The sequence below is a fragment of the Aquila chrysaetos genome, chromosome 4, assembly GCF_900496995.4.
Source record: "Aquila chrysaetos chrysaetos chromosome 4, bAquChr1.4, whole genome shotgun sequence".
Classification (NCBI taxonomy): Eukaryota; Metazoa; Chordata; class Aves; order Accipitriformes; family Accipitridae; genus Aquila; species Aquila chrysaetos.
Window position 1 is genome coordinate 51,890,050 of NC_044007.1, and position 27,112 is coordinate 51,917,161.

The following is a 27,112-nucleotide window of genomic DNA, read 5'->3' on the forward strand; positions in this document are numbered from 1 at the left end:
GAAATTAAGGTATTGCCACGAATCAGAAAGGCTATCAGTTAGCTATACATTAAATCTTTGTATGGCTGAGAACTGTAACACAGGTGCCACGTACCTTAAAGAGGTGAAGGCAGAGGATTCTCTAGAAGTGATTCAGAGGCAAGAGACAGATGGGCTTTTTTGAGCCCTTTCTGCATTATAGGATGGGGCTGGGCACACAGCTGGGTTCCAGAATGACCTAGTAACCACAGCTTCAGTATCCCCTAATGGCTCATGTTCTCCCACAGCCAAACTGCTAATGAGATGCATACGGTGCAAGAACAATAGCTTGGCCACCTTTGTCTCATGAGGAATAAAAGAATGATGAAGTTAGACAACGATTCATCAGTTCTTTTGGCATTCACATGATGCTCAGGGTTAAAAAATAGTTACTGTAGCATATTAATCTGAAAAGATTATACATTAATCCTTGACAATGTATTAATCTGCTAAAACAGGATGCTGAATGACTTTGAGGAAGCTGATACAACCACCTATTGCTTCAGTCTTGCACTTGCAGGATCAGCATCTTGGTTGTATTGGTCATCACATCCTGGAAACGAAAAGTACGTACAAAAAACAGCCCTGAGAAAAATCTTCATAAATGCGATAGAAAGTAGAGGATGGATACCTAATTCTCTAAATACTGGAACTGCATACAAGTATCGAGGCATAGAATTGCAGAGGATTATCTGCCCTCTAAATGCATATACTAGGGATAATTAAGAAATCTACTTTCTTACAGCAGTTGAAAAGCTGATATATAAAAATATTCCTCTGCCGTACACAGATTATTGTTTGGGGTATTGGTAAGGTAAAAAAAACCCACCTTAAAGTATCTGATGATTTTGCTAGAGTCCAGCATTTATACTGCTTCTGTTCTGAAAACATTTTAGAGGACAGGTTGCTCACTGTGTTTGTCATTTGATCTACCCTCTCCCTCTTTTTTTCATGTTTTAAATGCAACATGTAGATGATTTTAAGCTGGGTCAGGAGTTAATTGCTGTGAAAACCGGATAGATTCATTTACACTAGAAATAAGTTTTATCATTATCATTAGGCATTTGACTGCTAAGGCGTGTTTAAACACTGGCTGCTTTTGAGTCACAATACATGGAACTATTGTGTTCTTAAAGAACCCCTGGAATTTACCATTATTGTTTTAATAATGCTGAAAAAAATAAAGAGGAATAAAATATAAGGAAAGGGCAGAAGAGAGTGACCAAAACCTCCTTTGAGAAAAATGTGCTTTAGGGAAGCTGGAGGTCTGTGCAGGCATTTAGGCAAATATGAAATAAAAGATCTCGAAGAAATTTACAGCAGCTGGTAAAACTTCCGTGTGGCTGGATAAAAGCTGTGTGGATCATGAAGTTGCTGACTCTGTCACCGTTGCCATGGTGCCACTGTTGCCATGGTGCCAGCATCACCAGGCTATCCTTTAAGTAACAACCTGTGTGTTGGGAGGGTTAAAGGGTTTTCTTCCTTCAGGAGAGCTGAGCAGAGTCCACCTATGAGCAATGTGCACCTATGTATGCTGTAATGCACAAACTTATTGCACTGTCTACTGATTTCATAGACTGACAGTCTCCACTTAAGTCTGTCAGGGAATGAAAACCCTTAGGGCATGTCTGCACTTTGGTCAGGCTGTGAGGCTAATGCAGCAGACATGCTCAAGTTACCTTTAAACTAATGACCAGAATTGAGAGCAAAACCTGCTTTACTTTCCCCCTTTCCCCAATGTATTTCACTTTGGATTGTTTCTTTCCCTTGTTCGGGCTGCTCAGCTTTTCAGGCAGGATCATGGCATTGCTGTTTCCTCTGGGAAAAACCATTATTTTGGTGGCTCAAGGCTAAAGCTTCATTACTTATCCTTGGAAAAAGCTGTGTCTCTGCTTAAAATCCTTCCTTGTCGGTGGCTTTATTAGTAGTGCTCCTTCAGGGGGCTGCATTATCACCTGAAGTCGTTAGGTTAAGCAGCATATTTTGTCTTGCCTTTTGATTGGTAACAACAGACCCTCAGAACAAAGTTGAAAACTCTCACAGGTCATTTCAATGTGTTGATTAATACAACTGAATCAATATTTAGGGGAAGGAGGCTTTACAGGAGAGTTGGTCAGAAGAATTTTGCACGCATTTGCTGTATCTCTTTTAACAAGATATTGGCTTTGGCACTTTAAAAGTGGTTTGCAAGGAGCCTTCGAGCTTCTAGAAATGATCCAGATTGCACGGAAAGCCTTCTCATTGCAATAGGCAATATGCTTGAAAGCTTCCATGGTAGATCATCCCCAAAGCTCACCTGAAATTAAACAGTTAATACTAGTTTGATTTTGGTCTGTTTCTGCGTGCAGGATTCATTTAGATACTGTGCAGGATGGAGACCTCCTGTGCACAGTATCTGCAGCTGTTAATGGTGCTTTATTTTGATTGATGACCATGGGAGAAAAACAGTATATTTTTTTTTTCTCCATGTTTTCTTTGTATTTAATTTTTCCCTGCCCTATTTACAAGCAATCAGGTTGTGTTTGACTTCAGTTCTAGTCCCATTGTATCTTTCTTGTGAGGGAGGACGTGCACCATGTTTGTCATCTTTAGCAGGGATTTTTGCTGCCAACTTATGGCAGGTTTCCAGTGACTACCAGCCTTCCACAATTGGTGAGCTTACTGGTGGTCATTGGTGCCTCTCATTGTTCATTGCTGACTTTCTGCAGTTTGTCAAACTTCACAGTCAGGACCTGCTCTACAAAGATCTCCTCTAAAGTCTGGGTTATTTCAAAAAGGCTTGTCAGTGCACGCTGGACCACTTTAGTCAGGGTTTAGACAGGGGAGATCCAGGTCCCTTGTTCTTCCATGTATTTGGCTGCCCCAGTCAATTCCTTGTTCATCTCTTTCTGTAGCTGCTGGATCTCTCTGAATCAAAGTATTCTTGTTAAAGTGCAGAGAAGTACCCATCTGGCAATGTTTGGTTGCCTTAAATTTGGATGTAGCAAAGCAGAGGAGAGCTAGATAGAAATGGCTTGTAGTCCAGCTGAGATGAAAAATGTATGTAAACAAGGAGGAATGGTGTTAATAGCTCAGAAAATTCATGTGAATTAATGAATGCAGACGATGGCATTAAAAGATTAACTGTTCCTTTTTTCCTATTCTGAAGATTTTTGTTTCATTTTTGCTAGATCTCCATACCTGACATAAAATTTTGTGTGCACACATGTACATATGCTTAGTCTCAAGTAGACATATATACAAAAGAGATGTAACTCTGAAATCTGGGAAATTATTTCAGTGACTCTCCCTCAAGAAACAAAAGAGTATGTGGTGTTGCTAATGTTTGCCTGCTGTAATTTTTGCCTTTTTGGTAGTACTGGATTGTCTCGATGTAGCTGTTTTCAGTGGCACTAATAGTGATCCATTTCCCTGGCGATTTTTGATGATTATCTTAGCAGTTGGTTAAAACATGCAGAAGAGGGACAAAACAAATATTATGTCTGTAAAAAGCTTGACATTGCTTTAATTCCACCAGTAGAATGAAAACAAAGGTTATGTACATCAGAAGCTTTTTTCTGATGTTTTGAGAAGATGACCTGATGATAAATAGAATGATTTATTTTGAACAGTGAGTGAACTTGATGAGCCATTTCAAAACACTGTCTTTGGAAAAAAATACGCATTTTTCTAAGGACAGAGGTTTTGGCAGTTTGGGGAAGTGAGGTTACAAGGATTGGCTCTGTGTACACAAACTAAGGAAGACTTTTTGTAAAGTATTCTGTGTTCACTTACAGCAAGAACTATGACATTTAACTTTCTAGCAGTTTAAAAGTAAACCAGAGGAAACGCGCTTTTGGTTTGTACAAGTATAGTTGTAATACTAACAAATCATGGTCATGTCTGGACTAAATCCCCCATTCCAGATAGGAAGATTAAATCAGAATCTAAATTTTGAAAATGTCCTCATCCGTGTTCTTGGCTATATAAACAACATGTTCCTGAACACCTCAGAAATGCTAGATACTCAAAATCTACAGCCAGCTTTTGCAGCTTGAAGATCTGTCTCTAAAGCAATTGTGAAGTCAGGGGTGGAAGGGATAAATGCTAGCTTGATCAAGAATGACGCATTTATCTAGCCAGTGCTGGCTGGTTTGAACTGATTGAGAATTGACACTGTAAGAGGCTATGGGATAACCACAGCTAATCGGTGGAGAAGGCAAGGCAGCAAAGAATGGAGAGTCCTGCATTTCTGTATCTCCCAGGATCCAAGTTTCTGCTTTGTCAAGGACTGGGAACCCTTAGGATGTCACCTTCTGTCTTCAAGCCGCATGTCAGATTTACCAGAATTTTCTGATGTTATGTGGTCAAGATATAGATCTAACGGGAAAGCTGGCTCAGCAGGGATCTTCCTTGTTCTTAAGGTCCTTCAGCAAAGAATTCTCCAAACAGTCTTTATTTTTTATTTCGCTATCTATAAAACTAAATTTATTTCTAATTCTAAATGAATTTCTAAATTTTTTTCCATTTTTTAAAAAACAACTTTTATGAAATTTTGCTTTCTCTTCTGAACATTTTTTCTTGCCTGACCATAATGTGATTAGGAGAAAGGAGGGGATCGTTCATGTCATGAGTTGTGTAGTGGTCTGTCTATCAAAGTTCCTTGGGAATTCTTTAAAGCTAGTGGTAGTAGTACCTCCCTCCACTCATGAATCACTAAAGCAAATTTACAAATGCAGGTGCGTGAGAGCACATTCTTTCCTATGCCTCCTTTTTGCCTGTGCAAGGGTGATTTTCTGTGCTGGATTTGTCCCTACCATGCAACAAGTTCTTCCACACATTGGGATATTTCTGCTTTATGAATCTTAGTCTCTTACCCAGCACTTCAACAATGCTGTCATTTTTCTTTTTGCTGGTAATTCAGCCTGATAAGGAGCAAACTCCGGACCTGTGGAACTGATTCCCTTCTCCTTGGATCCTGAAGTTGGGCACTGTGTTGTCCTTCAGAGTGGCTTGTTATATGTAAATGACGATGTAAGCAGTGTGCGGGATGTTGTATAGCATCCAGGCCTGTCTTTGGTTCCCAGAATGATGGGAATACCTGAAGTTTTCACCCTTTTTTGTGGGGAACTGAATCTGGGAATCTCTTCTAACCAAGAAGAAGTTTGAAACCTCAGACTGTGGGTTAATACTGTGGAGCCCCACATCTCTCTGCTTTGCCAGGCTGTGGTGTAGCAGTACCCACCCCAATCTCAGCCTTTCAGACAAGCATTTCACCACTGAGGAAACACAGACTTTTTTCTGCCTAAGTGATTCCTCATGATCCTTCCTTAAAGCTTCACCATAGTTCATGCCTTATCAACTTCTGATGAGTTAGCTTTGATGGTCATGATTTCTCTGATGCACAAACCCTAGAGCTTTCACATGTCAGTGGTCATTAGGCACAATGATTTCAGCCTCATCTGTTTCTGTTTTGGTGTTTACAATGAGCAGGTCTTTCCTATCACCATCTCCTTGAAATATGTTGCTTCTATTCAGAAACTGGAGCAGGGATCTCTCAAGCTTTGTTTCCCTCTTTAGGGACCAGGTTGTAAGGTGATGAATGAGTCTGTATTTCTCTGCTGTCCCACCCTTTCGAGTTGGGTCCAACCCCACTTCTGGTACAAACTTGTAAAAGGGCTGCTGTTTTAAGACCCTTCTCTGTGGCATAATCCAGCCACAGGGCTGGGTTGCCCTGTTTTCTCTCCTGGTTCTTGTTCGCTCCCTGTACTACAGTATTTATGTAAAGAAGTCCCATCTGTTCTGTTTTGTTATCTAACTATTCAGGCCCAGTCTTTGTTCTGGCAGTCCTGCAGCATTCTCCCTGTGCTTGAGGTGATGCTGCTGTAATCTTCTTTCTTCTCCTTCCTGGTGGGATCTGCAGTCCTAGCTCAAGCAGGCTATCTGCATTACCATAGAAGCTGTTTCATCTAGGGTAAGTTGGGCTGGGCTGATGAATTTCTGCAAGTTGTGTCCTCCAGCAGTGGAGGAGATACGCCCACTCTCCTTTTATGCACAGACCTTGTCCCAGGTAAGTATCCATCACAAGGATATGCTTACTTCCTTCAATGCTAATACATATCGTAAAGAGCTAGAACTGGTTTTGATTGAGATAACAAACACAGTCTGAAGTGCCAAGATTTTTGTTTATTTATAAAATTGCTTGTAAATAACTCGGTGATTGGAACTATAGAAATAGTTGAGATCAAGGCAAATAGGTGTTAATAAAGTGTTCCTTTAAATGGGTCTTGTTTTCACAGTACAATGGAGTGACACATTAAATTTAGAGTGATTTATTTTAAGAAACAATCTTTTTTCCTTTTTTTTTTTTGGTGCAAGGAAGGGTTTGAAATGATTTCTCAGGAACCAGTTCAGCTCACATGGAAATGTTTTGTTAAATGATGCTACACTCAGATTTTCCTCCTAATCACTGAAAGCTGTGTCAGAATTTTGTAGAAATGTTCACGATATGAATGTTTTTAGAAATAGCTTTTGCAGTACTGCCTGGTCACAGTTCCTTTAAGCAAGTAAGTAGGCAGAGTCCACTGAGCTATTCATGTTTCTAAAATTGTTGGGGTTCAACCATCCAGTCTGTATCATTTGGTAGAATTAGTTACTGTATGTCAAAATCTTGGGGACCTTTGTTCAAAATGTGCTGGTTATAGCTAATTAAAATTTTCCTTTCTACCTTCTAGTTTTAAAGATTCACCACCAAAATATATTTGGAAATCATTAACTTAGGTTGCCCTTTAACTTGCTTTCTTCTGTCTTGCAAGCTCATGCCTTTTCCTAAGGCATCTGAATGCCTAGGAGGACAACTGTGACCTTTAAAGTGAAGAAAGAGAGATTACTGCACTTAGCATGTTGAGGTTTTGGTTTTTTCAAAGGACATTCAGAACATCAATGTAGGTGTTGTTTTAGTTTAAAAACTAAATGTGCACTTAAAACACTTAGGAAGATGCTGAAGTGTACTTAAAGGAAAATTACCTTCTGAACTATGTCCCTAGACTTTAGATTCTTCCCTTGCAACAAATGATATGGTTAGCTTCCCTGAAAACTTGTTTTTCATTTTTAAATGTATTCCTCTTTTAGATAAACAATCAAAGGTGGACATTTTAGCAATGTGTTTTCTTTTCCTTTTGTTTTGGTTTGTTTTTTTTTCTTACACGTGCTTACTTCATGTGCTCTTCCAACCCACGTTTTGTTTCTCTTTGGCACTGAGAGACTCTTACATAATTTTTCAAAAATACAACAGTGTTCTGCGGTAATAGTCCAAAAGGCTACAGCCTGCATTTTTGCAGAGGTTTGGGATGATTGCAGTAGAATGGTGTATTGTTTTTGATAAGGCCTGTTTTCGGAGGGTTCTTAAATGCCTGTTTCTCTGCTGTTGGCCTCTTCTCAAGTTTTTAGTAAACAAGACTCTACAAGGGAGTGAGTGACACAACTTTAACTTGTGTCACTTCTCAAATACAACAGTTCAGTTTCTTTCAGGAGAACAGCTTAAAGAAAAGAATGCTCTGTAGATACCACAGCTGCCATCCTTCTTTAGTTCCTGTTTACATGCTCCGTAATGAATATTGTATATTTTTATGTAATAAATTAGCATTAGCCTAAGATAAGCTCAGTGCGGTTAATTCACAGTCATCCACACTGATGAAAATGAGAAATAGTTCCTTGTAGGTCAGTGCAGCTGCTGCAAGGTGTGTAAGGGGAGAATCCAGCCTGCTAGAACAAGATGTGGATCTATGTTAGAGTGCTGCATTTGAACTGGTGGATATCCAGCCTAGGAGCTGTATTTAGGTAAAGTGCATGAAAGACTCGGCTCCCGAATGGTTAAATTCCACTGTTTTGAGTAGGCATCAGCTCTCTCTGGCTGCAAATGGCTATGAGACAGGTCAAGGTGTAACTTGAATGTGGACAGTTGCAATATCATCTTCCTGAGTTTTGAAGAATAACTCTCAGTTTGTGACTTGTCCTTCTCCTCTGTCAGTCTCTTTTGGGTGCATCTATTTAGTCATATGTCTGCTTGTATGTTTACATACAAGGCTGTAGGAGTAGAGCTGATACATATCTTTGATTTTCCCCTGGAGTGGGAGCTCACTTGTCCTGTTAGCTTCCAGCTTTACAGCATTGCCCATGTTGTACACTACTGTGGTAGGCAGTGTGCAAGTACTTAAGTAAGATGGTATCAGGAGGTATGCCTGTGGTTGTATTGATACCAGTGATTTGATTGCTGTGCAGGAATGCGGTGGATCTGCAGTCTCATGGTATCCTTCCTGGATCAAGTCCATCTCCTGCCTCATTCCCTCTGCAAGGTGCGTGTGCTATAGGCAAATGGAGAACAGTCAGGGTGTGATTTATGGTAATGTCCAGGAAGAAAAAAAAACATCTGCATGCCTGAATCTCCCTAAACTAGAGAACATCACCAAACAGGCCAGGGGAGGCACTCACTGTATAGTCCCCATCGAGCACCACTGCTCCTGTGTGGTGCTTGCTGCCACTGCATGGTCTTGCTGCTAGCTTTAGATTATTGTCTCCTCTCCAGCTAACTCTTAGAGTGGGGCTGGAGGAGTGACGTACAACCATCTCTTCTTCGTCCGCTGCTGCTCATGATTCTGCACTGATTACACTGCAAGCAGATTCAGAACCCTGCCTTTTAAAATGCGGGCATAATAAATGTAGTGGGTATTGACTAACAAACTGTTAGAGCAAGCTCTGGTGCACAGAGTCTACTTTAAAATGGTATTTGCTTCCCTACTGGACATGTAGTAGTGTTTTAAAAAGTAATAGATTATGGAATGAAGTTTCTGCTGTCTCCCCTGGGAGTCAACTAGACAAACAATGATTAGGAAATGTTAGCTGATAATTGTTTAAATATTTTAGTTCTTAATTTCATCTTTTTCCGTGGGCAATTTTGTATTATCCTAAATAGTTCCTTTCATTCCTCAGTGCATGTGTTTCCCAAGTATTTGTAAATCACTACCAAGTCTTCCTTTCCCACAGGCATTGCTTATCCTAACTGTTGACTGAAAATCAATCCCTTCATCTAATGACTCTGTCACTGTTCTCTGAACTCTTTCCATTTTACATTATCCATCTGGCAACAAACTGTCCAAAACTGCACACAGGCTGCAGATGTGGTAGCTCCATAGCTGTTGAGGCAGGGATCTGTTACAAACCATTGTATGTCAGGATCTAGCTGTTTCTGGGATCAGTACTATGAAAATGTGAAGTAATTTGCCCCTAGCTTCTCTGGCCAGGACACCTTGGTGTAATGAGAGATTTGTAATACAAACCTACTGAAGTTGCACTGTTTTTCTTTACCCCATAAGCCTTTTTTTTTTTTTTTTTTTTTTGGCTTTTCTACACCCACAAATACATTTCAAGCTCTCATTCTCCTCAGAAATATAAGGCTTTTCAAGCCCAGCAGGCCAGGCCATCTGGGATGTGTGATAAAGGACCCTCTGCTCTGGTTCCCTGCCCTGCCTGGGCTATGTCCTGGGTTCTGTAGGAGTCAAAATTGAACTGCGATGTGTGACCGTGGTACTATTTTCTCCATTAGTTTCCCAGCCTAATGAGTAGTGTGTTTTGCATGTGCTTTCCCAGCAATACCCCACAGTCAGGTTCCTTGCCCTAAGCTGGCTGCACAGCTCTTGTGTCCCTATCTGTTGGGTCTTTTTGTGCTGTTTCTGGCCTGCCTCCCACTGGCCAGAGGGGAAAGGAGGTGCCTGTACTAGCCTCTGTACTTCCATCAGGAGGAAGGTTGGGCAGGAGTGGAAGCATCATGTTTAGCAATGTCTCGCTGCTTAGCATAAAGTCATTGGGTTTCTCCTGTCCATTGAGTATCTGTTTTAGGTACTGCATGTAATGGTTAAGAAAACAGAGAAAAAAAAGAAAAGAAAAAAAATGTGACTGCACGTGCAGAAATTTAATTTCAGAAAAAGTATTTCAGTTTTCATTTGTGATATCACAAGTTCACAAAGTGTTGGTTTTTTTCCTTTCAATTTAACAGGTTATCACTGCTAGCTTATCACCGTTCTTCTTTGTCATGACTGCCAATGTACTAACAATTTCTTGGTAAGTGCCTATGTGAGCTTTTTTATTAACAGTAAAAGTGAATTTCCACACAGTGCTTCATATGGAAATACTTTTTAAATGTCAAGTTCTATTAGTGCCAGTAATATTTTGCATGTAAGAAGAACCAGGTGTGCAATGATGGATGCAGTACAGTAATACAAATAGAAGAGTGTTTCTTCTGCCTCTGTGGGAGAACATGGACATTTTGGACATTAAGCCTCACCACAATTCACTCAGCATGTTTTACAGCTAGACAAATGGATGCAATAGGCAAATAAATGACCCATTCAAAGTCACACTATAAATTAGTGGTAGAACTGGAAATAAACCACAGGAGTCATGATTTGGTGACAGCATCTTTTTAACCAATAGAGTGTATTTCCCTAACACTGTGTACTGTGAATGGATAAAATGAAAATAGTAGAAAAATAATGATAATAAACTTTTCCCAAAGCTGTATCTGGATTTTGTAATGTGTGACCGCACATTATGAATCACCTAGCCTGAATTTTTTAGGTAGGATTGGGGTGCAAACTCCTTTGGTCAGAGACAATGTTCTTGGTCTGTGTTTGTATAGCACCCAGTGACAGGAGATCCCAGCCCATGGCTGATGCTCCTAAATGCTTCTGCCATGCAAATAACAACCAAATATGGGGTTAGGCATGTATCTCTGAGGATGGATTTGTTATTGGAAATAAAAATCTGCTTACTTTTGAAAAGCTTTAAGCTTCATTTTTTTGCCTTTACGGTTTGATTGCCATCCTAAAGATTCAGCTCTGCACTGAATGGAATTAGCATATTCTTTTTCCAGGTGTGATAAAGAAGTTACAGGAAGGAGAATCTCAGTTTAAACTAGCCCCATATGCATATGTGTGAATATGCATCTCCATATGTATGTTAGGCGCATGTAATCTCAAATACCAAAATGAGTCATGTATTTTTTTTAGCTCTAGGAATATATTTATGCGGCCTATGTGTGTAAGAGGCTAAACTAATATCAGTGCACCTACAACACTCCTAGTCTAGGGCATTAACTTGCTGCCTTCATCATGTTTTACATGTGTTTGTGCAGGTCTATCATGTGCATGCTAGAGGTAGGCTTTTATAATATGTATGTATTCACTGACACGTATACTAAAAAATCATGTGTACCTTTGTTAATGTAAGCACATGGACCTGTATAGTTGCACACGTGCCACATGCCCTATATGCACTGAAAGTAATATAAATGATGAATACATCTGTATCTTTAAAAGAAACTTTGCTTTAGCCGTTGGGCCACTGTTATGCTTTGTCATAATTCAAAAAGATATTTCTTTTATTTATTTACTTAATTATTTGAGTTCTGTTATTGCTTGTGCATCAGCAGTGCCTTGGCTTATAAGAAAAACTCTGGAAGTAGTTAGTTAGATTATAGCAGCTGCAAAGCACTCATGAGATCATTAATCACTGAGTTTTTTAGTGTTGCTCCAGTGTTGTCATGGACAATATCATATGTTAATGTCTGAATGATGGGCAAATGCAGTTAGCTGTCACCCCACAATAAACAGAAGCTGGAGGATTTGCCAGATGGTAAATTGAAGGTAAATCAAGGGTTGGCATTTAGCCATGTTTTTTTTCTCTGCTTCATCTTGAAGTTATAATGATGGTTTCTGTTGGCCTAGTAATCTGGACTGCATGGGCACATGGATGCCTGAGATTTCAAACCCTTCAGAAAGGGATTCTTCTTCTCTGGTGGAGGACATAAGATATTAAAGAACGATTTAGATGCAAGCACATTTTTACAGAACAGGGCTGTGCAGTTTACTATCTTTTGTACAAAATTGCCAGTCTAATTTTTAGAATGATACATCAGAGATAGGTTTCTTTTTTAAGGTCTCTGTTAAAAATGTTGTAGAAAACAACACATCTATAGAAATGAAAAAAAAAATTGAGTCATTTCTAAGGTTCTGTTGGTTTTAGGTCTTCCTATATAAAGTGAGGTTTTTTTCTTTAGGATAAAGAATACATTATCCAACCTTAGCTTCCAAAGGAATTAATACAGAGGGTATGTTTATAACTGGAGCTGAAATCCAGGCAGGACACGGGGGTTAACCCTCTCCAGAGAAAAGTGCTCAGAGGTTGTTAGTGATTACATGTGAACAGACTCACATGTTTTAGATCTTTTTGAAAAGCTTGCTCCTTGTTGGTAATTCCACACCCAAAAGTATTCTGTCTCCACAGTGGACTGTCTACAGCCTGTCTGTAGCACCTACTTTCCAGGGCTTTTTACTGTGTAATTGTAAGATAGTGTACTGTTGTTATACAATGTTTGTTCCTGTCGGGAACAAGGGCAATTATGTGATTTTTAAAACAGCTCACCAAAGCTAAGATTTAAGCGAGTGTAATGCTATTAAAGACCAGAGAGCCTTCAGCTTTACATGCCTTTTTTTTCCCAAGGAAAAAAAAAAAGCCCTCTTACAAATGAACTTAACAGAAGTTTGTTTTGTTTATAAAGTTCATTAAGGAGCTTTTCTGTTTCATAAGCTAACTAAGCCATGAGGCTAAGAGGAAAGGTCAGTACACTTAGCTTTGCAGTGTTACAAAAGGGGAGAAGAGTCAGTATCCTACCATATTACTGTCAGCTACGATAAACAGCAGAAGAGATTTGGGGATTATTAACTATTGCATGGATTGAATGGGTTGATAGCTTATTTCAGTGAATGGTTTTGTTTGTAAAACCATTCATCCCAATTTGGAGCCCTGCTTCTAGCCTGAGTCTTGGAGAGAAGCTTTAGTGCCACCACTGCGCTGTGAGCAGCACAGGAAGGAAGCGCTTGGGGACACGTGCTGTTTTGGCTGGGGCAGGTTCTTTCACCAGGTTACTCACAAAGAGAAGCAAACATGGGGATTTCTACTGGCCTCACTATGCCAGTGGGATCTCCCCAGAGCAAAATTATTTTTCCTGATTTCCTCAGTCCCCAAAATCTAGGCTTTACATCTCCTCCTGACTTTGTGAAGTGACAAGTTTTCAAGACAGAACACAAACAGAAATTGCAAGGAGGGATCATTAACTTAACGAGGTTCAAACTCACTTGCCTTCCTTTCCTATTCTTGCTAGTGTATGGGTGCACAACTATTCTTGTAACTAGGTGCAACCTTCTCTATCTTGGTTTTTGTCTGTGTATTTTCACATGAATACCACCAGCCCTAAAATATAGGAAGGGTAGTTTCTGATGAGATCAGTTAAATAAGACATTTCTGGTTTCAGCCTTTTCTTAGCAAGACGAATGAAAAAATCACCTGGGTTACTGTCTCTAGGTTGAAATGTGTTTAGACAAAATAATACCTTTCTCTTAATGTTGTGCTGTTTGGCATTGTATCAAGTAGAGGGACTTGCTTGATGGTAAATTTGTGGTATACTTTGTTTACAGCCTTGTGATCAGTGGAGTTGGAGAAGCTTTGCTTGTTTACACTGAAAGGACAGGCACATAAAGAGGAACCAGATCTCACCAGCTGGAAAAGAGCTGACTTGCAGCCTAGAGACCCTATCCTGAATAAAATGCGGCAGCAGGAATGAAGAAGTGCAACCAAACATGAGGAAAGAGACCTATTGTTTTTTTATTAAGAAAGAAAACTATGCTATTAGTAGTGCTGGTAAGAAAGCAGCATAGTTGGCAGGATGGTTAGGAGCCTTTGTCTCAAAGCATAAGACAAACTGTTTCTGATTGATGTGGTAAAGGAAAAAACTGCACTGTCTCATGCTGATGGCTCTGTGTGAGAACCTCTCAGTAGCAGCTTCTTGCACAGGGAACTGAACTCAGGAAAAGCAGCATTCCCCACTGGATGCCCCATTTTTTTGTTGGAAGGTGACAGCAGGTTGTACCAAACAATGTCAGAGCCCAGATCCTGCCATGAATTCAGGATCAGGAAGGATGGATTTTGTCTCCAACTGTTCTGTAAGCAGCAAGCTGCCGCACACAGGTCTCTAGTCACGTCATCTGAACTGGCATGGTGACTGAGGCCATGGGGCTTCTGGAGATAATCCCCTTCTGGAACTGCAGTAGTTTCACAGCTTTGCAGAATGGGGAAATCAGCAATAAATCTCAGTACCTGTAGTGATTGCTCTTTGTGTATTTTTTTTCCTCTCCCTTTCTCCAAGATTTCTCTTGAACTCTGCAAATTTTTATCAACTGGAGGGGGTGGAGGGACATGTACTGTTCCCAGCAGTGGTTTTTCTCTTAAATTATTGCAAGAAGCAACAAAGATTATGAACCTTGAATGAAAGTCATAAAGAGTGTAAGGCAATTCATCTCAAGACTTCTTAAAATAATTTCATTTCTGGTTGCTTAATGGCTGTTAGAAGTTAGTCTTGATATATTAGTGCCTGGGAAAGCAATCTATGTGAAAGTAATATTAAATGATGAGCTGATAATATTGTGGGGAAGGTCTACATGGCAAAAGGAGCTTGATAACAAATCTTCGATGAGGAGAGGGACTTGTCTCACATGACATTAGATATCTAAATTGTAGTCCCTTAATTTGACAAAGTTTCCTTCATGGAAAGTTTCCTTCAATAGAAGGTGCCCTCACAGAGATTATTCTTCTTGAATAGATTGCTGTGTTAATATGACTGAAAGACCCTCTGGAAGTGCTTATCTCTCTGTAGATGGAAACTAGGTGACTAGTCTAGGCAAGACACATGGCTTTTAGAAGGCTACAGTCAGCAGAGGCTTATCTGCTTCAATCTAACAAATTCCACCAGCTGCGTTTTAAAGTATGGCTACATTTTAACTTCAAATAAAACACCATAGTTTAACAAAGAAGGTAAACTTTACAAAGGATTGCAGTCAATTTCTGTGACTGGAGAGTTTTAGGTAAAGATTAGTTGGTTTTCAGAAAAAAATGCTGTAATTTAAAAAAGATAATTCAGAGAAGTACTCTGGCCTGTATTGTACCTAAGCTTATCCCAATTGATCGCAAAGGGTCTGTTTATACTGGAATGTTGTCCATGTATGTTGGGTCACACTCTGGCTTAAGTTTGGAGTGAGCCATTTTCTTGCCAGGTGGTAAAACTCGGGTTTGGGAAGAAAGGGGGAGAGAGGGACAAGCATGAAAGAAACATGTGCTTGACCTTGAGCACTAGTCCTGAAACCAACATGAGCCATGTGGCATGGGGAGTTGAGCCTGTACTCACGCCCAGGGAGCCAAGACACAGCAAGCCAGGGACCCTCATGGCCTTCCAGTCTGTAAATTTAGACAGTGCTGGGAGCGATGGCTGCAGCATGCTGGCTTTCCCCAGACAACTAGCTCTGCCAGCCAGTCGTGACAATATGGCAAGATCCTTGCCGTGTCACCTTTCTGCTGATTTTGAAGTCACTAGTGACCCTGGGAGGCCTCATGAAAGAGTCCCTGTGTGATAGTTGAGGTTTTGCAATTGTAGCTAGAACCTTTGCTGTGGGAAAGGCTCATTGTGTACCTCTCTTCTTGCATAACTTTCAAGGGTAGGCTGCAGTCTGGATTTTTTTTCTTCCTCTCTCTTGTCTGTGCTGTTCATAGCAATGTACCAAAACCCAGAACACCCATTTGCTCTCTTGATGGTGGTCTCAGCGGAAAGCCAGTGGCCAAATCAGCAGCCAGGGTTGCTGTAGCATTTTAATTGCAGAGGGCATGCTTGGGGCAGTTGCGGGAAGGTTGTTTGGCTGCAACAGGCATTATGTTGTCTGGGCTCTGGGGGAATTCAGTCTCTGTAGCTGCTGAATTAGTATCTCCATGTGTAGTAAGTCCTTTTTATTTAAGGACTTTTTTATTTAATTTCATGCATGTTAAACAACATTGAGCTGTTTGCTTCTGCTTTCATTTTTGTGCCTTAGCGCAACGTGCTTACGTTTCTAAGATTCTGCTTGGTGTAAGTAAAATACTGCACGTTTTAATTGATTGCCACATAAGCAAATCAAGGAAGCAGAGTGAACAGTGAAGTTGGGCTCCTCTGTCAGATGTGGCTGGGAAGAAAAAGCACCTTCTGAACCGACCTGACCTGCTTCAGGAGAGGATGACTCCTGCGGACCAGCGTGAGGCTCATCAGTCTTGCTGAAAACTTGAAGTAGGGTAGAAGTGGAGCTCCAGGGCTTTCAAAATCTGTCTTTGTGTATTCAGAGTTGTCTCAAGATGCTAAAGGCATGGGCTGGCTTCCTTCTTCCTCAGGCCGTGGCAGAGGTGACAACAGAGCTGGGGTCCGGGGTGGCAGCCGCCCCTGTGGGATTGCCTGTGAGCAAAAGGCTGCTCAAGCGTTGCCAGCAGCGAGCTGATGGAGGGTTCGCCCTGCTGTAGGGGAAGAGGTTGTGGAGAGAGAGCCCTTTGGAGGGTTTCTGGCTGTTGCAACAAGTGGTGCCTTTGTAAACACGAATGCTAGGGTGGGGATGTCAGCCTGGAAAGGGTGAGCTGCAGCCCTAAGATGACGTCTCCGCTGGCACTTCAGAGCAGGGGTGTGATACAAACCTACATGTGAGACATGGGAGGGCACCTATGGGAAGATCCGGGCTACCCCCCGCTGCTCCTGGGAAGGGGTGCATTCCCACCAGTGGCACCGAGGGGAGAAGAGAGACAGACAGGTGCCGGTTGGGCTCCCTGGTCCTGGCAGCAAACAGCCCCAGGCGGGGAGGCGATTACAGCAGAGAGGAAACAGGGAGGACAGGCACGTACTGGCCGCTTGCAGAGGCTGGCAACTGGAGGGGATGGGGCAGAGCAAACCTCATGATTTCCTGAGGAAGCAGCGGCCTGGTCTTTAATTCAGCCCTGCCTCAGAAGGAGGGATACTGCATGGTAAAAAACACACTTCAGGGTTGCTACAATGATCTTCGAAGCAGGAAACCTCAGAAGTTCGAGCTTAAGATGGCTCTTGCAAGACTAGTGAACAGTTATGTTCAGTAATTTAGAGAAGGAATATGCAAAGGTCGATTCTTTATATCTAATTGACCTGTATTCCAGTCAGTCAAAGATACAAAGTGATAAACACACAGCTCTGAGGAAGGAGTTGTTCCTTTAGGTTGCAAAGATGCAATGATACCAATTAATGCCTGAATGCAAAGCAATGGGTTTGTAGCTCAGCTGGTATAAGTACCTCTGGTTTTATCAGTATCCATCATTTAAGGAACTTACAGTCTCAAGGCTCCCCAGTTCTTGGGCTGTCAGCACAAGAGAGAGAGATGGGAGTGTGCTGGTCTTTCTGAGAGGCAGCAGGTCCCTAGAGGCTGTCCCATCACACTGTTTTCACACCTACTGGTTTTGACCAAACCACTCTGACAGAGATGGTCCTGAATCATGTAATACCTTTTTGATCTTATCTTGCTTACACTTTTATTTTCCACGTCTTTTTTTTTTTTTTTTCTCCCAAAGTAATTGGTATGGGGCAAGGCTTGTATTACCTGCTGCAGAGGCATCACTGATGCATGTCACTGCCCTTCATGATAAAGAGCCTCTACTTAAAGCCAAGTGCCATCAAAAGAAGACTGAAACAGTAAAGCTGCTGGATGTTGACTACAAGTGGGTTACTAAAATGCAGAAAACACAGATGCCATTTCGAAACAGTCTTCTGGATCTGGCAGCTGTGACATAGCTTCCAGCAGAAAATGTTATTAAATGAATTAAATGAACCTGATGCTTACCACTGAAGCGATTCTGTTGTTGCCTATTGCTGCGTGGCTGTTGTGCCTCATGTTGGAAGAGAATCTATGCCAATCTTTTCAGTACCAGTTTAATACTGAAGCTGAAAATCTGCAGAGCAAGTGATCATAAGAAAAAGCAATAGGAAAAGCTTTTTAAATTCTTTTTAAAAAGAGCAACAGACCTATTAAAACACTAGGGGTAAGGGATAGAGTTCTGATTTACTATTACTCTTTTTAACACCAATGTCTGAGTTGGTGGATAAGTGTATATATATTTCTGTTCTTGTTTCCCATCCTCAAGAAGATCTGGAGAATTCAAGAAATGTGATGTCAACATAGAACATGTTTTGAAAAGGATGCTTTTATTAAGTATTGTAGAAAAGTTAGTTGCCAGGAGCTGTACTGAGTGCTGAGGAAAGGTTTCCTCCAGCTTTGTTTCACCTGTAAGCTAAAGGAGATGGTGGGTTGAAGAAAACTCCATAGCAAATTTGTCTTGCCCAAAGCAGAAGCTGAATGAACAGCTTTCAAAGAGATCATCTGCGAACCAGGCAACAGGCTCAGTGTGAAACTTTAATCCTGTTCCAGACGATAGACACACGGACAGGCTCATTTTGTCTGAAAAAGAAGGTGTGGGTGAGGGGAAGGAGATTGGGGGCAGGACTGAAAAAAACTGAGGCTGAAATACTTTTGTACCAGGAGATAAAATGGGAAGAGATTTGCTTCTGAAAAATGTGTTGCTTATTCATAGGGGCTTTTTATTAGAATATATTACAAATACATGTCTGTTTAGTCCCAAAAAGGAATTAGAAGAGCCCATGAAGGTTGTGTAACCATTTCCATATTAATTGCCTGGTTTGAGAAGCTTAACCCTTTTTTAACTATGCTTTGAAAGTGATACTGTGTAAGCCTTGATTTCTGCTAGAGAATTTACTATTTTTGGAAGAATGCTGGTGAAAAAAAGTTGTGCGCTCTCTTCTTGATCACCAAGGTGTGGAGTGTACCTCCCCCTTACTATCTGGGATGGGAAGCAGTCACACAGTGCTCTTCTACCTCTTAATAAATGCCTTGGCTTCCAGAATAGGTGGGGGTAGCCAGCTGGCATGTTAAATTCTTGATTTGATGGCATAAAAGCTCTCTTTGAAAAACACACTGAGAGCATGCTTAGTATATTTTGTCTTATGCTGTCATTAAGATTTAAAAACGTGTAGCTCAGAACTTGTTCAATTGCCAACTTGTTGCCTGTATGGAGAAGTTTGTATATGGAAGAATGGAGTAAAATGGGTGCGAGCCTTTCGGAACATTCCTGCCTGGCAATTGATGGCATAACTGCATTCGCAGACATGACTGCAGGAGACACTGCGTAGTGTCAGGAACTGAGACTGCTTGAGCTTTTCTTCCTGCTGTTTGCCATCAGCAGTCCTGTACCCTTCACAACTCCCCACAAATGTCATTTCAAGAGGGAGGCAAACTTGCATTTCTACAGATGAGGCTGGTGAAGAGGTGGTTGCTCTCCCCTAAGACTGATGTTGGTTCAAGTACTTGAGGGTCAGTACCCTTGGGAAGCAGACGTAAGGCCCATTTTCCTGTAGGAGTTTGATCCATGTTTACACTTCTGATTTCTGTACCCCTTGCCGATGAGGAAAGCTGGTGCACCAACAAGTTGTCTGTGCTGGAGTTGCAGGCACCCAGTGCCTTGCCATACTGTGTAAGAACAATGCCTGCCTGAGGCAAGCTGGCTGAATAGAACAAGCCTCCAGCACAACCCGTTGGAAACTGATAAGGAGAAGGGTTGATGTTGTTTGGAGGAAATGGATATTCAGATTGAGAAACTGGTAGATTGGAGTTAGGGTCCTTAAATCATGAGGCAACAAAGATGGAACGGAAAGGTGGAGAGCTGGGAATGGCGTTTGCCATGCCTAGCTGCAGAAGGAGTATCACTAACATCAGATAGATTAACAAGAGGGTTAAAGTTTCTGCTAAGAGACCTATGGTTCAAGCACAAAGTTGTTAAGCAGAAATATTTTGGAATTTGCGAATGCCCGCTGTAAGAACTACACTGCTGTAATTAGCAGTCACATCACAAAAGCAGAAAGCATTCGTTGACTAGGGTGGGGAACACCGCAAGGCAAATATTTCTCAGACCTTCCTTTTGAAAGCTGTGGAGACTAAGCCAGTCTGGCTAATTGTCCCCTCTAGCCCTGGCTGGAGATGGGAACCAGAAGGGATTTTTGATGTTTCTCTGTCACGTACCTTCTGGGACGCTAAGGGATGAGCTTTAGCTTCAAACAAGGCATGGAAAACTTCTGTCAAGGAGTCTCCTCTCCCTTACTGATGCCTAGAAAACAATCTGTTCTTTGCCTTCCCAGGGGAGGGGGCCCTGTGCCTCTGTGCCAGTTACCTCCACAAGTTCACAAGTTAGCAAATGAAGTTCATTCAGGTTAGAGCAGTCAGAAGGAATTTTAATTGAGATACTCCATCCCCATAAGTCTGCAACCGTGCAGCCAGCAAAAAGATTATCAGCACATTGCCAGCGGTGCTCAGCTGATCAGCCCTTACAGTGAGTTTCTTCATTTAAGCTGAACGACAGAAGTGCCAGCTCCATTTTGGCATCACTGGAGATCAAGCTAGAGGTAAAGTTGTATGCAACTCTGCAGGCATTGCCCTGGATCTCGCTCGCTCGCACGCAGCTGAATGAACCGGTCTACTTGTGTACCAAACTACAGCAGTTAGTGGAGTACACCCCAATAGCTGTAGTTTAAGAGACAGAATAAATTTTAGCAAACAGTATCCAGGTTCCTGTCTTTGCTATCCTGCTCCTGGCTGTCCCACTGCCAAAGGCTGAGATCTGCAAATCACTCCAGCGATGGCCGCTCAGAAAACGGAGTTGAACTTTCTTTCAAACGTTATGCTCCTTCAGGGTGAAATAATTGTTTTCTCTCATTTAATGTCTCCAGTTATATTCAAAGAATTAGGATGTAGGATAGACACAGAAGCTAAAAATTTCAGCAAGACAGCTTTTATTTCTTTATTATACTTGTCTGTTCGTACTGTCTTCAGCATGGGTGCTCCTTGGGCTTATTATTGATGATGAATAAGAACAGACTGTGTGGAGATTAACACAGATGGTTGTAGCCTCAAAACTTGATGAGCTGTAACCAAAGAAAATAAATCTCTATTTTCAAGGAGAGCCTTACACAACAGAATTTCATGTGGCTCAGCTGTATTCAAAGTGGAATATTAAAATTGCTGAGCAAAGAATTGAATGGCTCGTGTTGTGAATAGCTGTGTTGTATGGGTAAGTTGCTTACCGCAGCCTCTCGGATGGAAAAAACTCAACTATATTGTTTTCTTTTGGGTTAAAACAAACAAACAAACCCTCTGTGATTCAGAAATCTTTGGAGAAAAGCACCAGAGCAAATGCTGAATTGCAAAGGCAGCGCCACTGCAAATGTTGACAGAGGAACCCTTAACCTCCTGCTACAGAAATTGGTGTAAAGGCTAGAAAATAACTCCCCCTTTCCCTTCAAAGTCTCTCTCATGTTTTTTACTCTTTTTGTTTCTGAAAAAGTGACACAAGGGCACCATTCTGGTTCAAACTTCTCTTTGAAACCATGGAAAGTCAGTTTTAAAGGAGCAAATGCAGTGGAAAACAGCTGAGGTGATTGTGTAACCTCTTGCTGCCAGCATCTGGGGCTTCAGCAGCTCATGGGAAAACAGGGAGAGTTTTCTAGACTAGAGGAAACTTGGGTCTATTACCGTGTTCTGTACCGTGAGTTAATAAACCACCTCTTCTTTTAAACTGATGCAAGTTAAATCTGCTTATCAATCAATCATGATACCCCATTCACTTTGTATGGACTTCAGGCTAGATACAGCTCCCTTAAACAGATGGTTGTGCTGATGGGAATATCTTAGGCTGTGACTTCAGCTAGGAGGAGGAAAATAATGGAATATTATATTGCACAAGCTCCCAGTCATCTCAATTGTTTCATCCAAAGGTAAAGACTGGAAGGGTTTTGCAAGTGTTTATATTTTTTTAGGGAAAGAAGAGAAGGGAACATACTCTTAAAGAGCCCATGTCTTTCATGTTGGTCTCTCTGAGAGACTTCATGAACTCACTTCATGACAAATTCTTTCATGGGCTGGAGATTCGTCTATCTTGCCTTAATAGGAAGGTACAAAGTACTCTGAAATATTTTTGACCACTCCAAAAATATATTCCTGCTATAGAATTCTATCATCATTTTCCATGTGATGGTTTAAAAACAAACAATAAAGCAAGACCATGGCATGAGATTTCAGCTGGAGAATTCTTTAAGGTTTTGGAGTCTTGGGGTTTTTTTTTGGTGTAGAATTCATTAAGTTTCCATGTCATCATACTGGTTTCATCTCCCCTTATATCCTATAGTAGTCATATATAAATAACCATAGTTACGGTTATGCTAACAATAAATATTTATTTTATTTTATTGCTACACTGTTAACTGCAAAACAAAAAATCATATGAAGACAGTGTTGTTATTAAATCAATCAGTAGGTTTAAGAGCAGCAATTCTGCTTGTTTTTCCAGCTTTTTATTTATCTGTTTTCCCCCTTAAGAATCCCATTGCTAGGATCTAAGCTCAGTTGCACTTTGAAAAGTGTTCACCGATTTATTGGCTTCTGCTCTACAGCAGCAACCCAGGTGTAGATGGGTTTCCATGTACCTTAATGGGCTTCTCCAATGTCTGATCAGGTCTTCAGTAAAGGCTACTAACCATGACTTCTTCCCTCTACTCAGCTGCTTATTTTAACGAAACTACAGAGTGATGTCCCTGAGACTCCTACCAGTTTCTCAAACCTAGTGATGGGTACGAAAGCGAGCAGGGGAGGCCTGAGTGTCATCAGATATGTCTCAGATCTTTAAGAAATTAAAGAGAGAATAACTTGGATGGTTAGCAAATTTAACGTCACAGTGATAGATGTCCTATTGTATACGTCCAAAAGATCAATTTTGCAAAGTGTCTGAACTTACTGCTGGTGAGGAATATTTCAATTTCTCAGCCCTGTGGCCTTGCAGACTTTCATGCTACCCTCCTTTATCTTTCTAACTAAGTATCTGCTTTGGGTCACAGACTGCCATTTCTTTAATATTTGTCTGTAATAATTGTGCTGCCACCATCAATTAAATTCACCAGATATTTTTCTTCCTGGCCTCCTGCAGCTTTAATCTGAAACTTTCCATTTTCCTGTCCATGGACACCATCACAGCCTGAACAGAGTCCAATTTTCCATTAATGGACACAGCAGGCTTTTAAAATAAATCAGACAAAGGGTGGAGTCTGCAGCTCCGGATGCACCGTGTGAAAGAGTCAGCCAGACTCAACTCCCAGCACTGCACCAGCACTTTTTGCTTATCTTTGCGTTTATTGAAATAATAAAAGGTGAACCAAAAGGAAAAAAAAAAGAAAAAAGACACCTAAACAGTAGCAGTCAAGCAAAAGCACCTAACAAGGAATAAAAGAGGAAACAGGAACTCATAGTTCTTAATCCATCTACACGATCCATAATTTAAACTGTGATACCTGAAATGTTCCTTAGAGAGTACATCTGAATGCAATGCCTCATATGCTTCACTGACTGGTAGAGGTCTAACTCAGCATGATATTTCTCAGGTTAGAGGAAATGAAAGATGGGGTACAGGACAAAAAAAAAGTATTTTTTTTCTTCTATGTAGGTTGTTGTTTTAATTCAATCCCAATCTGTACAGCAATAAGATGATATACAGGTCACCCGGGAAGGCAGGTGACAGCTTGCAGAGTCTTGGATTCAGAAAACATTAATGAACCTCTCGGGCCGTCATGGGAGATGAGCACTTTGAAGCTTTGGTGGTGGCTTTCTGTGCATTGTAATCTTTGCCCATGGAAATACCCCAGATACTGATTGGCGTCCTGTCTCTGCTGCTCGTTGGAGGACATTTTGATAGCTGGGACAATGTTGCTCCAGAAGAAGGTATTAAATACTGAGCTTTCAAAAGCACACTGTGCTTTTGAAAGATGTGCATATAAGTGCCCTGGGATTGCTTATAAGCTGGAGTTGGTCTAGTTTTGGCTAGAAAAAATGCTCACAACTAGAGGAGACTGAAATTGGAACAACCTACTGATATTTGGAAATGCGTTGGACTTTGTCCATCTGAAATGTCTAAATCATGCTTAGATGGTTCGTTAAAATGCTTGTGCTCCATGAGGAGCTACGGTGCAGTTAGTTTGTGGGTTGCATCATGGGAGGTCAGAGCACTGACCTAGCCCTCTTTGAATAGCTCGCTTTTGGCCTTGAAGGCAGAAGAAAGGTTGCTATTGATTGTATTGCAACTGTGCTGTTGAGCACCCTTTTAGTCCTCCCTCAGCTGGTGGGAGAAGAGATCCTTTTCTTAAGAAGAGATGGTGATGAAGTGGAAGCTGATGATGAGTGGGTAGTCATTGCTTCAATTCGCCTTTCTTTAGGCGGGCATGTCTTCAACATGCCTCAGTTCTCCCTTTTCCTCCAGGGATGCTCACGTGGACAAATGTGGTGATGGCCCCTTGCTTCCCTTCTTGCCAGCGCTCTGGGTTTCCTTTTGAAGGAAGGCTGGATGGGGGGTGGGTGGGTGCACAGCCAGGTCTTACCCCAATGTGCAGCCAAGAGGTAGCCAATACACAGAGGTGGGAACCAGGCCCACCATGTGCTCCTGCCCTGCCCCGAAGACAGACCTACTATTTTTCATGATTAAAAAAGACTGCACAGGGCAGTTTAATTGACAGGAGTCGATTGCCTCACAGGCTGTGCTCTCACCCACAGAAGTGGGAGGACATGAGGAAGGTGTCTGGGGTTCAGGCCTCTGGTTAGGGGTGTTCACATGTTCACATCCAGCTGCCAGCAAGTGGGGAGGGACTGGGGAAACAGCATGGTCTAGACCATTAATCCAACTCAGGTGGTAACAATTCACTCATTTTTGCTCTGAGTGGGATGAGAGCAGTTTAGAAATAAAATCGTTTTATCCACCTTTTTAAAACTTTACAGCTACTATGTGTCTGCATTAGGTTTTTATCTTTTAAAAAAAAAAAAAAGAATTACAATCGGGCTTCTTCAGTTGCCAGCAGAAAATACCACTGGAAGCCACAGACTGCCATTGTTTTCTGCGTATTTATAATTTCATGAACGGTTCCTCCCTCCCTCACGCAGCTTGTCAGACCGTTCAGCTATGCAATTCTTTTGAATCTATTCCTGGTGCATTATCGTCTCTCCCCATCCAGTGTGGCCGTTTAGTGAAGACTGTGTTAAGGTGTGGAGGGGTGGGGGGCTGTCATGAGTGTGCTGCTTTACCCACTGGGGACTGCCATGTGGGCTCCTTGCAAGGGGGGACCCGCACGTAATGCATCTCTTGTGCTTGCCATTTGGTAAGCTTGCTTTTTTTTTAGCAGTCTATAAATATGATGAGATATTACCTGCTTTTTATTTTCATTTGTGTGTATGTGATGATTGGCTAAGTGTGAGAGGAGGAGAAAGAGCTGAGACCTGTGCACTCCCAGGTGTTCCTAATAGGCAAACAGATGGGCAGAAATGTAGGGACTGGAATGGGGACCCTTTTGTCTTCTGGTGTGAGAGACTAAAAGCCAATGCTGCACCTGCCGTTCTTGTGCTGCGACGCAATGCCTTTGCCCTTTGTAAAAACCCAGCACAGTGCAGCTGTGCAGGCAGCACAAATAATTGGTGTGGCAACAGAGGAGAAACAGGTGGCTTGAGGTAGTTAGATCTACTCTCCAAAACTTTCCTTGCTGTCAGGCTCCAGCCTCTACAGGTGCTGAAGAAAAGCTTGTCTGAAGCTCAATTGAAAAACTAAAAGAAAAGCCCAATATTCCCTCTCCTAAATCAATGAACAGAATCCATTTCTGGTAAACGAGTCTCTGTTTGTGAACACCAGGGATTTAATACTGGTTTGTAAATAAACGCTTCTGCCTCTTCAGCCCTTTGCTCTCCCAGCCAACTCTCAAAGTAAAAACTCTCCAGCTGTTGGTAGAGGGAAGCAATGGGTAAGAGGGAAACTTACCCTTCGTGTCTGTACGTGTTGGGAAGGAAAGAAGAGTATAAAGGCTAGCTCACGGATGCTGCTGAATTAAAAAAATGAGGGAAGTTGAGGCCTTGTGTCAGTGGTTCTGAAAACCCGGCCTGCACAGCTTCTTCCTTGATGAACATACCCACTGAAGTTAGCCAAGGCAACACTTCACTGCACTGGGAAGCTCTTGGAAGAGGGTTATTTTCTTGCCTCTCCTTTCTCCTTTTAGTATCTTGTCTAACTAAATGCCAGAACTTCGTTAAGAATAGCAGCTGCTGCTGAGGACCCCCCCCCATCCCCGACTTCCCACAGGGGAAAGATTTCAGTTTCAAGTTAGATGAAATACTGACATGAGTTCAAAAAGTTATAAATTAGTCATCAATTAAATTTCACTGCAAACTGGAAGGCTTCTTCTGGTTTGAGGAATTAAGACCCGGAGCATCTGTCTAAACAGTGTAGCAGAGGCAAGGGTCCTAGCTGGTTCTGGTTTAAGATGATGCTCAGCAAGATTATGGAAAGGGGTGTATGACAGGCTAGAGGAATGCATAGAAAAGGCAAATTGGCTAGCAGCCAATATTTAGCTCTCACTAAGGGAAGGAAGTATTTGCTGCTCAAATCAGCGGCAACTTCAGCAACTTCTTGGTTTCCCCTGCCTTGCTTTGAAGGTATATAGGCCATTTTCCAGGATCCCAGTTCCTGCTCTTTCCCAGTAGCACACTATAAGCGCTGCTCCTCCTCTCACTGTTGGTCCTGGTATTTGCTGCTGGGGTCTGGGCAAGGTTTTTTTCATAGTGACTGAAAAGCTCCCCTCTGAGCTCATCCCGACCAGCGGCCTCCAGGCTGAAGCAGGGAGCCTCCGGCTGTATGGGCTCACAGTGAAGTCAGTGGGAAAGAACAAGGTTTAAGATTTCATAAAGGCTTGTGTGCAACTTTCTTTGAAGGGATGCACCTGAAGTTTCTTTTTCCTCTTTTTTTTTTTCCCCTCTTCACTGGAAGTTTTACAATGGAAGATGAGCAAATTAAGTTCAAATCCATCTCTCACACTCCTTCCCTTCCTCCCCAAAAGTGCAACTTGGGACAGATTTCAGTCTCAGCTAGTGATGTTAGCATTGTTGCTGTGATTGCTCAGTCTCTCACCTCGCTAAACTACTTTTACCTTTTCTTTTTTTAAATGTTTAATGTGGGGCCTGGTGCTAAAATCTGTTAGCATCGTGGGAAGGTGTTACCGTCTCCTAACAAACTACTCCTTACTGCTTCCAGGAAAGACTTATGCCGTGGGCTCCAT

At 41.7% G+C, this 27,112-nt stretch overlaps 1 protein-coding gene across 9 annotated transcripts in view; it reads left to right on the top strand.

Annotated features, from left to right (window-relative positions):
* The window catches only part of TMEM241 (transmembrane protein 241), an 82,565-nt gene that overhangs the window by 43,579 nt on the left and 11,874 nt on the right, over nucleotides 1-27,112 (top strand). For 2 of the 9 annotated variants that reach the window (XM_030011963.1, XM_041122978.1), the window contains exons 14-15: nucleotides 10,049-10,113; nucleotides 13,527-14,210. The exons of 2 other annotated variants lie outside the window; for them this stretch is intronic. In XM_030011963.1, the coding sequence (XP_029867823.1) occupies nucleotides 10,049-10,113; nucleotides 13,527-13,587 (126 nt within the window). In that variant the 3' untranslated portion in view covers nucleotides 13,588-14,210. Of the gene's footprint in view, nucleotides 1-8,277; nucleotides 8,352-10,048; nucleotides 10,114-11,185; nucleotides 14,211-27,112 lie in introns of those variants that run through there. 5 more of the 9 variants (XM_030011961.2, XM_030011962.2, XM_030011964.1 and 2 more) reach the window with 4 other exon arrangements.